This window comes from Citrus clementina, unplaced genomic scaffold (genome assembly GCF_000493195.1).
Source record: "Citrus clementina cultivar Clemenules unplaced genomic scaffold, Citrus_clementina_v1.0 scaffold_1, whole genome shotgun sequence".
NCBI lineage: Eukaryota > Viridiplantae > Streptophyta > Magnoliopsida > Sapindales > Rutaceae > Citrus > Citrus x clementina.
The window spans coordinates 903236-919869 of NW_006263303.1; the positions used below are offsets into that span (position 1 = coordinate 903236).

Sequence of the window (16634 nt, forward strand, 5' to 3'; positions counted from 1 at the left end):
CTATTTTAAATGCAGAGAAGATTTTTTCATTTTGTTAGCAATTATGGTAAAATATTACGTGCAAGAAGGGAAAAAAATTCAATTCTCTTGCTTACACTACACGACCCTAATTAATACATCAATGTACATGCCCTATTTGTACACACTCCCATATATATATATATATATGTATGTATGTATGTATATACCCACTAGAATTTTGTGTATTTTGATATTTTCACTCACAGGTCACAGCACGCATTCTCTCAATAACAAATTTGTTGCTTCCACCATGATCAAAATCAAGCTAACAGCAGAAGATGTGGGCGGCAAAAGATACTACCTCGATTTAAAAAAAGCTGCTGTCGAGGAACACATCGTGAAACTCTGGAGTCCAACAGTAGTCAAAAGGGCAACCATTGATGATATTGAAGTTCTCTTGCGGGATCTTGATACCAGCTCCAAACACAACGTCAACTTCCGTTACTACAAGCATCGTGATTCCTATTTTCTTCAGGGGCTTTGGCGTAAAAATTTTATTAAACGTAGGTCGCTTAAGGCTGAAGATGAGATTGGGATTGGTTGTGATCTTGTTAGTATTTTCATTCACCCAATAGTATTATGCCATTTGGTCAGTTTATACAAAATACTTTGCACGGACAGTTTGTATTTATATCATTACTCTTCTTTTACTAAATTGTGTTTTTGTGTTTTCTGGTTGTATCATTATTCTCCGTCTAAACATTTGTGTTTTTGTGTGCTGAAAAGAGCGGGAAATTAGAATATGCATCTATTTATTTGTTCGTTATATACAGTGTAACTATTTAAAGGATCGTTTTTGTAAGAGTGAAATTACAAATAAGTAATTTTTTTCTTCTTTCACGCGGGTCTTTGTTACTATGTTATCTTCATTTAACTAGATCATCTGTTTTATAAATACTCGTGTACCGGTTATATAAAACAAATCAACGTAGAAAATAAGGCAATGGCTTATGTGAAAAAGTGAGAAAATAAAAGAACCAATATGAAAAAAGATTAACAAAATATCATTCTTAATGAATTTGAACTTAGTGCTGATCTTTCTTTGCAATCTTGTAAAAAAATTTAGTATGAGCTCAAATCAGCATTGAGTCATTAATTGCTTCTTGATAATATTGTAAAAGTAATGATTTTTAAATGTGAATTTGATTATAATGTTGATCTTATTCGTAATAAATATTAATCTTTTAATAATTTCTTATCATGTGTACATTTATAATAGTGTACAATATAAAATTTAATGATTTATATTTTCTTATTCAATAACTATCAATCACCACAAAAATCAAATCTTTACTAAATATTTGAATTATTATATAGATTTTATTGATGTAGATTTCTTGAGTATGCTTATCAGATAGGTGCAGCTATATTGCAACTGTGATATAATACCACAGTTGCTTTCAGCTATTGAATTCAGTCAATGCAACTGTGTAATTGTGGATCTAATAATTAAACGTAACTGTGGTACCATACCACAGTTACAACATAATTTTGCCCTTATCAGATCCTCCGGCTATAATATCATTGGGTGGATTTCAGTCTCGTACATAGCTTTGTCTGTAACTATCAATAACAACAGTGAAAGGACCCGTCTGAAACAAACTACAAATTATGCCTTTACTTGTGCTTTTTTGATTGAAAAATAACCCAAAAAATGACGTGGCATGACCACGTAGGACCCGCAGGTTCAGCACCGCAACGAACAGATCCATTGCCACCTCATCACCACTTGTCAACTTTGAACTTTCTTGTTTCACTAGCGTATCATAAAAAAACAGAAACATCAATGCAAAAACTTGACCAAAATCTTGGCATACATGAATTGAAAATGTCAAAATTTTTGTTTTTCATATTCTCAAATTTAGCTCCATTCTATTTGTATAACATAGAACAAAACAAAGCCATAGATTTTATCTTGGGACTCCGTTGTTATGCAAATAAGTTTTTCAAAGACGATGATTACCCAGTTTGTAATTTGAGTTAAACTTTCTGTTCTGGGAAATTTGACTGTGTTTTTGGTGATGGGCTGGAAGTATCAAGCTGGGTTAGGTTTGATTGGCGCTTTTGTGTTGATTTGGATTACCTCTGCTGAGATCACTCAAGTAATGAGTTATTTATAGTTTTTTTTGCCCTTTTCATTTGATTCTTTGGTTTTGTTTGTTGGTTTCCACAGAACCTTTTTATTTCCTCAATTTTACGATGTTTCTTTGCATGCGCTGCATATGATGATTTGGGTAGAATTGTATTAACATTTTTGAATGGGAACTTTTTATTGTTCATAAGTGATGTGTATGTTGCAATGGGAACTAGGAATAGTGCGTTTAAAGCGCTGAACTGTTTTTGCCATTTTGATATTGATGTAAAGTAATTTTCACTGTTTTAAGGGAATGGATTTTGGTTAATATTGATTGTAACTAGATAAATCCCATTATGCAATATGTATGAAGGACTCGTGTTGTAAATTCAATGCACTGATGGCTCAAAAAAAGCTATTAAATCGACTTAGGTTGCTATGAGCTATAACTATATCGGTAACATACTACATTTTACTTCCACAAAATTAGTTCATTCCTGGTATGGAGGAGCAAAATTTGTACAATTGTAAATTAGAATCAATGTGATTTTCAAGAATAAACTTATTACTCGATGAACTACTCATTTGCTAATTCTTGGTCTGTAGGATTAATCCGTGACTAAAATTTTAGAATTTCAACTCATACTGCTTATTTTCTGCAGAAAATTTTCACGGAGTATAGGCAACCATTTGCACTCACTTATCTTGGGGTGTCACTTATGGTGATTTATTTGCCTGTAGCACTTTTGAGAGATTGCTTTTGCAGCTTACTGGATAAAAATATCTTTAAGAATCTGTTTGGTAACCGTTCTTTGACAAGCACTTCGACTGGGCTTGATATTCCTCTTAAAAGCAATGAGTTGAACAACAGTCTGGAAACTGATCCCAGAAGCAGTCTAATGACGGGCAAAGATCTTAGTGAAAGGGAAGAAGGATGGCCTTTGATTGCAAAGAGCGATAAGGATGAGCCTCACGTGCTTGAACAAAGAAGCGAGCTTAGTTCATGGGCAATTGCCAAGTGCAGTTTATATCTTACTCCAATATGGTTTATAACAGAGGTAACATAATCTACCTTCTCATTTCTTGTTCCTTTTGAAGTTGTTGGTCCTTGTAGAGAAGTTTTTCTGGGAGAAATTTTGGTACCTATGCATATAGAAGCAGGTGAATTGACTAATCAATCACATTTATATGTCTGATTTTTCTCCCTCATGAAAGATAATTCAGTATTTACAGGGAGGCCATCTCTAAACAGCTTAAATAACATGACTCCGGATCTAGTTTTTGATTAAAATTCTTTAGTTGCATTATGTTGTGCAAATATAGCATATTTGACAGCAATGTTGACACTGGGTTAAGAATATATGATCATTGGAACTTATATTTTATCTTTTATTTTGGAGAAATATTGCATATTGGCTTTTCTTAGTATATGACTAATTTAATTCTTTAATCCTTTGCAGTATTTTTCAAACTCTGCTCTGGCAAATACTAGTGTTGCAAGTACAACTGTCCTAACTTCTACATCAGGTCTGTTTACGCTTTTCTTTGGAGCTCTTCTTGGACAGGACTCGCTAACTATCGCAAAACTGGTTGCTGTTTTCATAAGCATGGCTGGTGTTGCCATGACAACGGTTGGAAAAACTTGGGCAGCGGATGAATTTCTTAGCGCCTCTGAGTAAGTTAAATATGTTGTTAATAAGCTGTGCTCAGCTTTTACTTTAAAACTACTTACCTTTCTCCTCTTTTTATTTGCTGCAAATTTATGCTGATTTATCAATCCACTTTTAACCTTCTATTTTATGTGATGTGCTTAATCTCTCTTTTCCTCAACGCTCCTTGCCACTACATGTATTGTACAATTGGCTCTGCGATAAATAGCCTATCATATTTATTGATGTGAGAATAATACTTATTTTGTAATTTTTTTTAATAACTTTTGGAAACTCTCTTCTTTTCATATTTCAAGGTCTAGAAGGCACAACATTACAGGGGATATTTTCGGTCTCCTCTCTGCAATTACATATGGATTATTTACTGGTAGGTTTCTTAATGGAAATTTCAATGATATATGATTTCACCAATAGCACAGGTATGCATTATTTGGCACTCTTCTGCCTAATTGTCACCTGGTGGTTCTATGTATTGCAGTGCTGCTGAAAAAATCTGCTGGATCTGAAGGAGACAAGGTCGATGTGCAGAAGTTCTTTGGATATATTGGCCTCTTTACTTTTCTTGGTCTTTGGTGGCTCAGTAAGTAGTTTGGCTATATTTACGTTTTACTTCATGCTGTAAATAGTTTAGTCCCTTAGTAGTCAAATAGTTGAACAGGAATTGTACCGTAGGCTAATTTTCAATCTCAATCTAGTCAGCTGATGGACTGAAAGATTCTGATGCTGAAGAAGACCTCAAAGCAAAATCATAATCTCTTTTACTAGATTATGATTTTGTTAACGGGCATGATGACCTTTACGTATGAGGTCTTTTGCTTTGAAATGTGGCTCTATTGCCATACTATGGTGCTTGAGCAGCAGAGAATTGTGGTATCTTTGTGCATAAGTAATTTCTATGCAGCTCTTTGGATATGTCCCTCTAATTTATCATCAATGTTACAAGGAGATGGTAGACTATTTTATCGTCAATGTTATAAGGGGGCTGTAGAGGCCCCCACCTCGAACATTAGTTGAGCATAACGGATGGTGAAGCATATGTGCATTGTTCTAGCATACGCTTTTCTTCTGCAATGGAGTATTTCTCACATCAATGTCGTTTTCTATCCAGTATGGCCTCTGAACGCTGCAGGAATTGAACCTCCATTCAGATTTCCACATTCACAATCAGTTGGAGAAGTGCTGCTGCTAAATGGCTTTGTGGGGAGTGTTCTCTCAGACTACTTTTGGTATGTATATGGGTATCAGTCGTTTTAGTTTTCAGAGTGATTTCCATGGCAGAAAATAGAATCAGTATAAGCCATCCAAATCACATCTCTCCAACATTGATTGTTTGATTGATTAAATAACTCAAAACGGAGATATATGTGTACTCAAAGAAAAAGAAAAAAAAGAAAAGCCATAGATTACTCGCCAAGTAAATAAAATCAATGCTTAAATGGTTGTAAACTTGACTATTTTCCATTGTATGTATTACAAATTTGGTTTCATCTCCTGTATGGTGTACAAATGCCATCTCATTGCTCTGGAACTGCAGTCTAGAGTGAGTTTTGCCATTTGATTCTCTAAATATTCCATTCCAAATGATTCAGGGCTCTCTCTGTGGTTTGGACCACTCCATTAGTTGCGACGCTGGGCATGTCCTTGACCATGCCCCTTGCAATGGTGGCTGACATGGTTATACACGGCCGTCACTACTCTGCAATCTACATCTTTGGATGCCTTCAGGTTGCCTCTTTTTCATCTAATTCCGCTTCAGCATCTTGTTTTACCTTCAAAAATATATTGCATGATCTGATGATCACCTGCATATTGGATTCAGGTTTTTGCAGGTTTTATTATAGCTAATCTTTCGGACAAATTCTCGGCTAAAATAGAGTTGTTGCAGATGAAGCTATTATGCATAAATGTACATAACTGAAAGTATGTTTGCAGACAGCGTACATTAATATATCAAAATCTATAAGTTAGTTTTATATATATATATATATATTTTTTTTTTCATTTTTGTTATAATGTGACAAATGCCGAGTTTTTATTGAGCAGGAGCTTGCTGCAATGTATTCTTAGATTAATGGTTTGAGTCTATCCGTGCATTGTATTCTCAAGTCGTGGGTTTGAGTATTTGTCTCCATATACTGTGTGATTTTCTAGCTTGAGCTTTAACTTACTGTGCATATACTTTTTCTTTCCTTTTCTGGGATGGACATTTTCCATGAATCCAAAGGATCCGAAAAAGTAACCGATTTTCCATGAATCCAAATGCACACACGACATATTGTAAAACTTCTAATCTGGAGTAGGAAAAATGAAAATCAGATCACACGTCGTTAATAAATTTATAACGTAGATTATTTTTGGGAATTATTTACGTATGTCCGTTTATATTTCATTACATAGATGATAAATAATAATTGGTTCAGTTTTCTTAGGACAGCTCCAAAGGAGAGCAGCTTCCAGAATCGTTGGATGTATATTGTTATAATTATTTTAAATTCAACTACAAAAATCTAATGATTACGGAGGCCGCTCTACTTTAAATATGCTCCAACATAGCGAGGCCGCTCTATTTTAAATCTGCTCCAACATAGCAGTTACCCTAATATTATCTGATTGAATTATTTAAATAAAATTTATTTTTATTTTAATTATTTTATATTACAATTAATATATTATTGTGTGTGTGTGCGTGTGTGTATATATTAAATCATATTATCCCCATTGATTTATATAAGTGGTTTTCAAGCACTCTTATTTAATTAATTATCTAAGTTTAAATCTTAGTCCAGTAATAAAGTAATAAATAAATTTTCCATTTTAGCTTTATCCATCTCCTTATCTTTTTATTCGTTTTTGTTTTTTTTTTAATTTTATTTATAAAAATATTTGTTAAATAATTTTGTATTAAAAAAAGAAAAAACAAAAACAAGGGCGAATTTTACTGGAGGGCTTTAAGGCCGTGTTTGGGACAGCAACCTAAAACACTGGAGTTAAAACCAGTGGCTTTCTGAATCAAGAATCATAATAATACAATATCGTATTAATCGATTCATCTTTGAATCCATCGAAAATGGAAAAAGGCAAAGGAGTGATGGGTTCCGGGCGAAGATGGGCTGTTGATTTCACCGACAATTCAACGACTCCTTCCACTCGCGACATCGCTGACCCTCCGGGCTTCTCTCGGGCTTCTCAAGATCAGGTTCAAATTTTAAACCCTAACAAATATCTTCTCCTCTCTTTATATAAGTATATTTATTCAATTATCTAATTTTGAGGCTCTGGTTAATATGAATTACTAGGATGATTCAACGCTAAGTCGTCAAAAGAAAGATGCCGAAGCCAATTGGAAATCTCAGGTACTTTCTTTTATCAAATCTCAATCTTTTATTCTTTCTTTTCTTACGTATTTAATTTTTTTTTCTTTTAATTGGGTGGATCAGATCTTATGTGTCAGCTGATAAAAGTTTCGAATGGTGAAGGAAAAGATTTGTTTTTAAGTTGAAAATTTTAGTTGTTTTAGTTTAGATTCGGTACGAGATGGGATTTTGACTTGTAATGATGATTTTGAGTTGTTTGTTTGGTAGTTGAAGGTGAAATTGGTGAGAATGTTACAATTTTGTTTGTAAAAAGTACTGAATTTGTTGAAATTGAGTGGTGTTAGGGTTTCAGAAAGCTTGGTGATGCTACAGGGGAATTGTAAGGATATTATGTTTTGGCATTATGATTTTGGTTTCTGCTGTAAGCATTTTATTTTTATTTTAAAAATTTTTCGGATTGGAATGTCGGAGTGCTGATTATGCACTATACTAACTCATGTCGATAATGAGTTTAAGTAGCACTAGTTACTATTTTGGAAGTGGTTAAAAGTAATGTTAATTGATCATCTAGTTTTATTCTATATGAGCAGAAAGCTTGGGAAGTGGCACAAGCCCCTTTCAAGAATCTGATGATGATGGGCTTTATGATGTGGATGGCGGGAAGTACTGTGCATCTGTTTAGCATTGGTATTACTTTTTCAGCTCTCTGGCAGCCTATAAGTGCTCTACAAGGGGTTGGAAAGGGTAAGCACCAAGGAATTTTTAATTTTGGATGTTACCAATTTGTGTGATCAAACTTCTTTCTGTTTCCCCTTCTTTGTATATATTCATTAAGAGAGAGAGATAGAAGAAAGAAAAAGGGGGAATCAAGATGGAAACCCCACTTTGGCCTACAAGAAATTCTTCTCTCTTACCACTACTCGAAGATGTCAAATGATATTAATGATTGAAGTACCATTAAATCATGTCATTCTTTGGCATCTTTTGTTTCTTGTCTTCCAGAAGAGTATACATTTAGAATATCTGCTTTTATTAACAAATTCCCTAGTGTTTTGGTAGATCTATGTCGTTAGACTATTTATCTTGCCAATTTGTTATATGGATTTAGAGTGTTTCAAATCTGTATGTGATATTCTTCAACTTATGCATCTACTGAAGATCTAAAATATTTACCAAGTTCACTTTGATTTTGCAGTTTTTGAGCCTTACAAGGACAGTAAAGTAGATCTTCTGGGACCCAAGTTGCTGTTCATTGCCCTTAACTTGGGAGGCTTAGCACTGGGTGTTTGGAAGGTGAGGATCCACTATACATATACAATATAAACAGGTCATCTCTGCATGAGGAACGGAATTCTGATACAAGAAATATTGGTTTTTATGTTTGATTTCTTTGATTTTGGCAGCTTAACACATTGGGGCTTCTTCCGACACATGCATCGGATTGGGTTTCATCCTTACCCCCCGCTCTGGTTCAATTCTTCTTCCTTAACTCCCCATCTGTCTTCCTTAAGCCCCTCCTCACCATAGAAATTTGAAAATTGAATTGAAGCAGATTATTATTTTGTTGAACTTTTATGGCCAGCTATTTAGATGATCATAATCACGCCATCAAAAATTTTCTACTATTGTCGTGTAATTGTATTAATTGTGACAGGGGTGAAGGTTCTTTAATACCTGGGTTCTCAAAATCCCTCCATCACAGGTTGCCCCATTATAGCTTTCTTTAACATCAGTGATTTTCTGGTCAATTTCAGGAGGTCGAATATTCGGGTGGTGGCATTCCTCTGCAGTAAGGAAGTATCAGTGCTTGTTCACTTCAGTTTGTGATCATTTGCCAAGTATTGAAGTGAAAGGAAGTTGCAACTTGCAAGAGCTTGTTTGTCTATCTGGGGAGCTGTTCTTGGTCGATGGCTTGTTATTAATCGGCATTGCGGCCATTGACAATACACCACAAATGTTATTTTTGAACATTGTTAACCGGATTGGTTGCCCTTGATATGACTCGGTAGATCATTATTAAATATTATTGTTTATCATATAAAAATTATCCTTTCTGAACCAAGGATATTTATATGTTTGTAACTGTAGAGAGTTTTAACGGTGGTGGTTTTGTCCCTGTATCAATGTTGGTTCACATCATCCCGTTTTTTTCCATCATGGCTCTTCTGGAAAGATTCATCATGTTAAATTGTTAATAATATATGACTTGCCCAATAGAAATTTGAAGTGGGGTTTCATCTGTTGGGTATTAATATTTCATAGGTTAGTGAAATGACTCTAGTAATAATCTCACAATCGGGTGTAACTTGAATCACCAAATGATATATATATAGATGCGTGCTAAAATGCCCGTGATGAAAGTGCATCAATACTATCCTAGTGTATTTATTTTTTAATTAAATTTATTGGGCTAAAGAACTTCTGAAGTCTAAACCAACAACAAAAGCATTAACCTTATCTTTCTCACATCTCTTCCACTACTCTCAGTACGCACCGCTACCAACCAAACCAGACGATCATCGTTCGTTCATTCGTCAATGGAATTCACACCGGCTCAGCTGATCCAATACAACGGAACAGACCCATCAAAACCAATATACGTGGCAATCAAAGGCCGCGTGTTCGACGTGACAACAGGCAAGTCCTTTTACGGCCCAGGTGGCGCGTACGCGATGTTCGCAGGCAAAGATGCCAGCAGAGCTTTGGCTAAGATGAGCAAGAATGATGACGATGTCACTCCCTCCCTCGATGGCCTCACAGAGAAAGAGATGGGCGTTCTTAGTGACTGGGAGAAGAAATTCGAAGCTAAGTACCCAGTTGTGGGTCGTGTTGTTTAATAAATTTTTTATCTTTTTATGAATTTACTTGTTATGATTATGCATTTTGCGTTTATATGTCTATTTTTTTGTGTTTATTTGTAAGGTGATCTACTGAAAGCTCTTATCTTTATGTGGGTATTGAGTGAGGAGTGTGTATGATTAAAAGTTTGTAAGGGAATGAATGGTTAATAAATGAATGCGAGTTGTGTGAATTTGGCTTCCTTGTTTGTATTCATGTTGTTTTTGAATGGGGGGTGTTAATTTCTTTTAGTGAATGTGGGATCTTTTTTGGTCCTTTGAATTGTTATGGACTTCTCTGAATGTTATCTATGGTTTGAAGTAAAGTTGGGATGAATGAATGAATGAATAAAAATCAATGGAATTTGGGATTTTTGTGCATCTCTTCAATTTTTTTTCCCCTTGTGATCACCTATGTGCATGTATATGCAGCTTGATTCTCTGGTGAATTCAGTTCTTTATTCTCTGACACTTTGGAAAGTTGTTGAATTTATGTTGGTGCCTTTTGGAAAGTTGTTGCATTTATGTTGGTGCCTTGCTGTTGACGTTTTGCTTGTCTTGTTGATAATAATGGCTGTATATGCTGTTGTAGAGAATAGTGAAACGAATAACTTGAGAGAGGTAAACGTGGACTTTGCAAAAGTGTTTTCTCATGTATCTAGTTGTTCGAATCAAAGTGATTATTATTATTTTTTCCCTAGTTTCTCTAAGAGTTTGTGCTTGGAAGCATAAGATCAACTGGGTAATCTATCAGGAATTTTTATGTATAAGCTCGTTCTAAATTGGCATCTGGAGCCAAAGAGCATCCTTAGACATCAAGTAGGAGATTGAGAGGTCGTCCCCCTAGTATTTCGTGGAGCATTGAACAAGATGTTTGCATGCCACAAAGGAGGAGATGATTTATTTGTAATTGCTCAGATTGTCTTTGAAAGAATATTACTTGAATTGGGTTTTCTTGAAGGTGTGGCTACACTGGCGGTTAATTAAAACGCTTGTGGTGTAGTTGATGGCCGCTTTTAGGCAAGTATAGAAGCAACTTTTGTTCTCAAAGGAAAGGAGCTACTTGTCCCTTGACATGTCCATATTGAAATAATAGGTTTTCTCTTTTCATTTTATTTTCTAGTTATTTGTTATGTTTTGGGAGTCAAATTCATTTCTTTTTGAGATTCTGAACATGAATTGTGGGGCTGGGGCTGGGGAGCAGGATCTGAGTATAGCATGCTATTTGAGCAGGATCTGAACATAAGTGCGATTGTCACGATGTTGAATCAACATAAGGCAAAGCCTCCAAAACCATGGGATTCATTGACCAACATGAAGTGAAGAAAACTAAATTGAATTTCGAAATGAAAAACTGCATTGATACAATTTTCTACTGAGGTGTTTTCTACAGAAAATACTTGTGCTACAGAGCTTCTTCCACAGAAACTGGAGTTCTCCGAACTCCAAAGTTATATCGGGAATGTTGGGGCATTTCGAATTTAAATGAGATTTTGCCTTACAGCATTTGATATCCCAATAAGACTATTCTACTACCATGATAACTTGGAAATTGGAATCGGTTTCTTGCAGATGGAAATGGAGAAGAAAGAATCTCTGTGGAAAAATGTTTCTACTTTCTTGGGTTGTATAACAAATTGCTTATATATTCGAAAAGCTACATTGCATGTGTAGGATGAGAGTTCTTGAGTGAATTATGACAAGTATTATTTTCTCTTCTAAAGTATTTGATGAACTTGTATCAACTAAGTGAAAAATTCTAGAGTATATCGGAGACTCAACGTAAGTTATGCAACAAATAAATAGAATTACATAATATGTTCATTTATTTTAAAAAATCAACATATAATTAGTAATTATATTAAATTTAATTATATAAATTACATAAATAATTACTAATTATATTATCTCTAATGTGCCATAAAATTTCTGCTCTAAAACTAGCAATCCTCCAGAACTAGCCCCCAACATAGAAAGAAACTAAACACTAGGCACTTTCAAAATTATATCTAATACTACCGAGTTTGTATGAATATTGATCGGGCTGCTAGCTCGTCCCTAGAGTCCACTATTAACTATTAAGTACTTAAATTCCATCTCCCTATCCTCTCCGACTTCTTGTCTTGGATGCCACGTTGTGACAAGTGCTCATCCCCAAACGCACCAACCACAGCCGACAATCCTAGCCGTACGATGCAACCCCCACAAACAACAATGCCATCAGCCGCCGCCATGACTATTAAACTGAACGGTCAGATTTCTCTAGAGAAGTGGGTGCACTCATGATACAATGTTCTGTTCCACGTATAAACCCTAAAGGGATCGTTCGTTTATTGACCAAATTGCCTTCTTGGGTAAGTCATGCCCCATTAGAACAAAGCATCTTGCTGGCTTGCTTTTCCATCAACACAGAGGCTCATTCTTTCTCTGATCAAATTATCAAAAACGGAATAAAAAAATCCGATTCTTTTTTGGTGCTGAATCAATCAAAGTCCGGTTCAATATCTATCCTTTAGTCTTTCCACCCCCGAAATTTCGTTAGAAAACGAATCTTTATTTATCAAAAACCTGTTTTTTTCCTTTTAATTTTAAATTTAATTTCTTTTAATTTTTATCGCAATCGAAGCTACTCCCAGTCTCCATCAACATGATGTCTAGAAACTCTATGTACACAAATCCAAAACCCTGCAAGCACCTTGCTGATTACAAGCTTAGACATGGCCTGAGCGGCTATAATTTACTTCAAGAGCAAATCAGAACAACCCCATCCGGAAAATCAAGTGTTAAGAATCACCAAACAGAAATACCCAGATGCTGTTTTTGTAATGGGTATCAAAAAAGGCTTTATCTTTGTTTGATTTGCTCTTCAATCTCATGTTCTAGCCATACCCTTTTGCATTCTCAGTGTGAGAATGGCCATGACATAGCTGTGGATATTGAAAGATCAGAGCTTTATTGTGTTTTGTGTTGTGATCAGGTCTATGATCCTGATTTTGATAAGATTGTGATGTTGAAACACTTAATGGATTTGCCAAGGAGTGGGAATGGTGTTGATGTGAGTGCTGGGAGGAGATCAAGTAAGAGGAGAAGGTTGTGTTCAGCGCTAGAATTGGATTTGAAGAAGACAAAACAGTTGGTTTCAATGAGGGATCTGAGGGCCAAATCTTGTTATCCATTGGGTTTGAGAGGGTTAAATAATTTGGGCAGTACTTGTTTCATGAATTCTGTGTTGCAAGCTTTGCTTCATGCACCTCCTTTTAGGAACTACTTCTTGACTGGTCAGCGCAATCATGAAGTATGCAGAAAAAGATCATCAGATCGATTGTGTTTGCTTTGTGATATTTATGTTTTCTTTTCAGCTGTGTTTTCCGGTGATCGGACCCCTTATAGCCCAGCTCAGTTACTTTACAGGTCTGCATTGATTGATTTCACCGTATCTTGATGATAACAAAATGCTAGCTTTCATAATTTCTTCGATTTCTTTTGGTGTTATAAAGAGATCAGTCTGTAATCTGTGATTTTGAAAGTTCTTTGGGTAAGATGAGTCATAATGCATGGATAGTACCTGTCGAAAATATAATTTAATAATTCCATGAACCACATATATTAAGTGGAGAATGTTATCTGAGTTGAGATTTGTGTATGGTGTTGGTTGCTTTACAAAGGTTTGTGGTGAACTGTTATCTTTGCATGAATCTTATTGGAGTTAGTAGTTTGACCGGGTTGTTTAAGTTAGTCTAAGTGAAACTGGCATGGAGTTTTTCCAAATGTGAGATCAGTTTTGTTTAATTATACTGCAGTCTTAGTTCTACACTTGGTCTGACCAGTCCCTTTCTCTTGATAGATATCTAGAGATGAACTTACTCCAACAATTATTAAACTTTACTTTTATCTGAAGTTGGTGGCAGCATTCAGCAAATCTAGCTAGTTACGAACAGCAGGATGCTCATGAGTTCTTCATTTCAGTGCTGGATGGGATCCATGAGAACGGGGTCAAGGCAAGGAGTCCTATTAAAGGTATAAGATGCTGAGATATAATCTGCCTCATAATCATGCTGCTTGTATACTTAAAGGGTGTTAAAGGATGATGCATGCTTCTCTGCCTCAATGTGGAGAATTCTGTTTACATAGTTGTTCACAGCAGAGGGTGCCGTTTCTATAACCATAGTGGCAAATTTGTAATTCTGTAATATTTGTTTTTATTAACAAAATCGAAGGTAGATAAATTTGGTGCATTGTTCTGTATTCTTGTTTTACTTACACTGTAATTCTTCGTGAACACAGATACTGGAGAATGCCATTGTGTTGCTCATAGAGTATTCTCTGGACAACTGAGATCGGATGTCACTTGTATGTCCTGTGGATATACATCTACAACCTATGACCCTTTTATGGACATATCACTGAATTTGGATACAGGCAATTGCCCTTCAACAGATTTAGCTAACAAGTCTCTCAAGCCTAGTGATAATACATATGTATCAACTCTTCTGGGTTGTTTGGATTTGTTCACAAAGCCAGAGAAGTTGGGGTCTGATCAGAAATTCTTCTGTGAAAATTGTCAAGAGAGGCAGGACTCAGTTAAGCAAATGTCTATTAAAAGGCTTCCACTGGTATTGTGTTTGCATATTAAACGATTTGAGCACTTTCCAGTGAGAAGAATGTCAAGGAAAATTGACCGTTACATGCAGTTTCCTTTCTGTTTAGACATGAACCCATATTTATCTTCCTCAGTTGTCAGAAACAGATTTGGGAATAGAATGTTTGCCTTTGAGGGTGATGAACTGGACACTTCGACAGAATTTGAGATATTTGCTGTGGTTACTCATTCTGGGACGTTAGACTCTGGTCACTACGTGACTTATCTGCATCTAAAAGATCAGTGGTACAAATGTGATGATGCATGGATTACTGCAGTCGAGGAGGAGGTGGTCAGAGCGTCACAGTGTTACATGCTGTTCTATGCACAGAAAATGCTTTATTACAAAGCAAATGAAGATTTGGTTTGCCAGCCAGTTTCCCCAAGAGCAGACCCATTCCTTCCAATTGCTGGCTGTTGCTAAAGAGAGTCCTTTCATCAAGAAATGGCTGATGGCTTACAGAATGTTGAACTGCTTATATACATATGAATTCAGCGAAACACCAACTGGGACAAAGGAGGTTGGCTGAAGAAGAAACAGTCAACAGCAGTTATTAAGTTTGATCTCCATTGAGGGCAATGGATTGCATATTGAAGAAAGCTGATCATTTGAAACAGAGATGCCTGCATACCAATTTCAAAAAGTCTGCATATAAGGTTTCTGTTTTGGATATGTTATAAGCATCCAAGAGAATGCCGGCAAGAAAGAAGCAAGTCCACTTCCTCACACCATCATACTGCTCTTCCCCAGCACTTAACAGGTTTCTGGTACTGAATTCTTCTGACTGCAGTCGGCCATGTACAGATTAATATTTATTTAATGTAGTTTCTTGTTTCAAATTCATCCATCTTTTTCCACTACCTACAACATGAAACTGTTGATATTAAAGCAATTTTTTTGACATGCTCTAGATTATGAAAATGGAATCAAGAAGAGGGCCGTTGTAAATATTCTTTGTTGACTATTTTTCTAGTCGATGTGTTGAGGCTGCTTATTATTTCAGTGGCTTAGATGTGATGGATGAATCAAAAGCACTATAGTTTGTATCTCCCCCTCAATTATCTATCTATCCTTTTGATGATCGAGGAAAATATGCAAAAGGATACTATCATTTTATTACTTAATATTTTTTTATATATATCTATTTATCATTAAAGTTTTCTGACAATTTTTTTTTTAATGTTTTAGTTTTTTTTTTTATTTGCATCAAACCATTAACTCCATTAAAAATTGCTTATATCACATAATCTGACAATTATTTTTTTCATTTAATGTTTTAGTTTTTTTTTTTATTTACCATCAAACCATTAACTCCATTAAAAATTGCTTATATCACATGGGTATTTTATAAATTTTAGTATATTCATTATTTTAAGAGGATATATATATATATATATACTTTGTTAAAGCAAAAATATACATTAAAATACAAAAAAATAATAATTTTTAATACATTGGAAATTATATTTTTTTGTTTTCACCTTTTAAAATGAGGATATCTTTACTATAATGGAGAGAGAGAGAGAGAGAGATGATGATAGATTTGCTTTTAACAAAGAAATCAAATGTCATCCAAATAAAAATAAGAAATTTTGATGATATTATTGCAAAAGAATAATAAATTTCATTGGTAGAATAATAATTTAATGAGAAACATTATTCACGTTACAGTAATGGGCGATTTAGTTCACATATCTAAACTTTGTTTGTACGTTAACCAGTTGTCTATGAGAAGGGAGAGGTACTAAAAACTCAGTTCACTTAAAATGTACCCAACAAGAGAATGCGTCGAGGGCATCTGAATATGCAGAATTTATGAATCAATTAAACATGCAACTTGTCTTTGTTTCTGCAACTGACAGGCTGTGATTTTTGTTTCCTTTGCAAATTGCAATAATCGTAAACTGAAACGTGATTTATTTATTATTTATGTGCTAACACCATGTGAGCTTAGCATTTTACTTTTTAAGATTAAGACATCGAATCCATTGACATTGGCACGTTTTTATGACAAGAGCATTCAATTCACATGCTCACATCACACCAAGACAGGAAGTGGCACCACGATCCACGAGAAC

General features: G+C 35.1%; 4 protein-coding genes across 4 annotated transcripts; all 4 read left to right on the top strand.

Moving 5' to 3' along the window:
* The first annotated feature begins 1796 nt into the window (after positions 1 to 1796).
* On the top strand, positions 1797 to 5845 carry LOC18054242 (solute carrier family 35 member F5). Its single transcript, XM_006450191.2, has 8 exons — positions 1797 to 2123; positions 2758 to 3153; positions 3556 to 3770; positions 4062 to 4132; positions 4244 to 4345; positions 4874 to 4991; positions 5355 to 5490; positions 5585 to 5845. Exons 1-8 carry the CDS (start codon positions 2043 to 2045, stop codon positions 5681 to 5683), a joined length of 1218 nt encoding a protein of 405 aa, XP_006450254.1. The 5' UTR covers positions 1797 to 2042; the 3' UTR covers positions 5684 to 5845.
* Positions 5846 to 6700: 855 nt separating this feature from the next.
* Positions 6701 to 9301, top strand: LOC18054243 (ER membrane protein complex subunit 4). The gene is made up of 6 exons (XM_006450192.2): positions 6701 to 6961; positions 7062 to 7118; positions 7670 to 7823; positions 8275 to 8372; positions 8483 to 8548; positions 8834 to 9301. Exons 1-6 carry the CDS (start codon positions 6833 to 6835, stop codon positions 8870 to 8872), a joined length of 543 nt encoding a protein of 180 aa, XP_006450255.1. The 5' UTR covers positions 6701 to 6832; the 3' UTR covers positions 8873 to 9301.
* Positions 9302 to 9442: 141 nt separating this feature from the next.
* Positions 9443 to 10192, top strand: LOC18054244 (probable steroid-binding protein 3). Its single transcript, XM_006450195.2, has one exon. The coding sequence runs from the start codon at positions 9617 to 9619 to the stop codon at positions 9914 to 9916; it is 300 nt and encodes a 99-aa protein (XP_006450258.1). The 5' UTR covers positions 9443 to 9616; the 3' UTR covers positions 9917 to 10192.
* A 1757-nt stretch (positions 10193 to 11949) lies between these two features.
* LOC18054264 (ubiquitin carboxyl-terminal hydrolase 22) lies at positions 11950 to 15606 on the top strand. The gene is made up of 3 exons (XM_006450196.2): positions 11950 to 13327; positions 13815 to 13933; positions 14201 to 15606. The coding sequence occupies exons 1-3, from the start codon at positions 12564 to 12566 to the stop codon at positions 14977 to 14979; spliced, it is 1662 nt and encodes a 553-aa protein (XP_006450259.1). The 5' UTR covers positions 11950 to 12563; the 3' UTR covers positions 14980 to 15606.
* Positions 15607 to 16634: the final 1028 nt, after the last annotated feature.

Excerpts from the sequence above, each read along its gene's own strand:
- LOC18054243 (XM_006450192.2), top strand. The coding sequence starts at position 6,833 with ATGGAAAAAGGCAAAGGAGTGATGGGTTCCGGGCGAAGATGGGCTGTT. Across the intron at positions 8,373-8,482 it reads TAGCACTGGGTGTTTGGAAG|CTTAACACATTGGGGCTTCT; the intron begins GTGAGGATCCAC and ends TGATTTTGGCAG. Across the intron at positions 8,549-8,833 it reads CATCCTTACCCCCCGCTCTG|GAGGTCGAATATTCGGGTGG; the intron begins GTTCAATTCTTC and ends GGTCAATTTCAG.
- LOC18054264 (XM_006450196.2), top strand. The coding sequence starts at position 12,564 with ATGATGTCTAGAAACTCTATGTACACAAATCCAAAACCCTGCAAGCAC. Across the intron at positions 13,328-13,814 it reads CCAGCTCAGTTACTTTACAG|TTGGTGGCAGCATTCAGCAA; the intron begins GTCTGCATTGAT and ends TTTTATCTGAAG. Across the intron at positions 13,934-14,200 it reads GGCAAGGAGTCCTATTAAAG|ATACTGGAGAATGCCATTGT; the intron begins GTATAAGATGCT and ends TCGTGAACACAG.
- LOC18054244 (XM_006450195.2), top strand. The coding sequence starts at position 9,617 with ATGGAATTCACACCGGCTCAGCTGATCCAATACAACGGAACAGACCCA.
- LOC18054242 (XM_006450191.2), top strand. The coding sequence starts at position 2,043 with ATGGGCTGGAAGTATCAAGCTGGGTTAGGTTTGATTGGCGCTTTTGTG. Across the intron at positions 2,124-2,757 it reads CCTCTGCTGAGATCACTCAA|AAAATTTTCACGGAGTATAG; the intron begins GTAATGAGTTAT and ends TATTTTCTGCAG. Across the intron at positions 5,491-5,584 it reads ACATCTTTGGATGCCTTCAG|GTTTTTGCAGGTTTTATTAT; the intron begins GTTGCCTCTTTT and ends TATTGGATTCAG.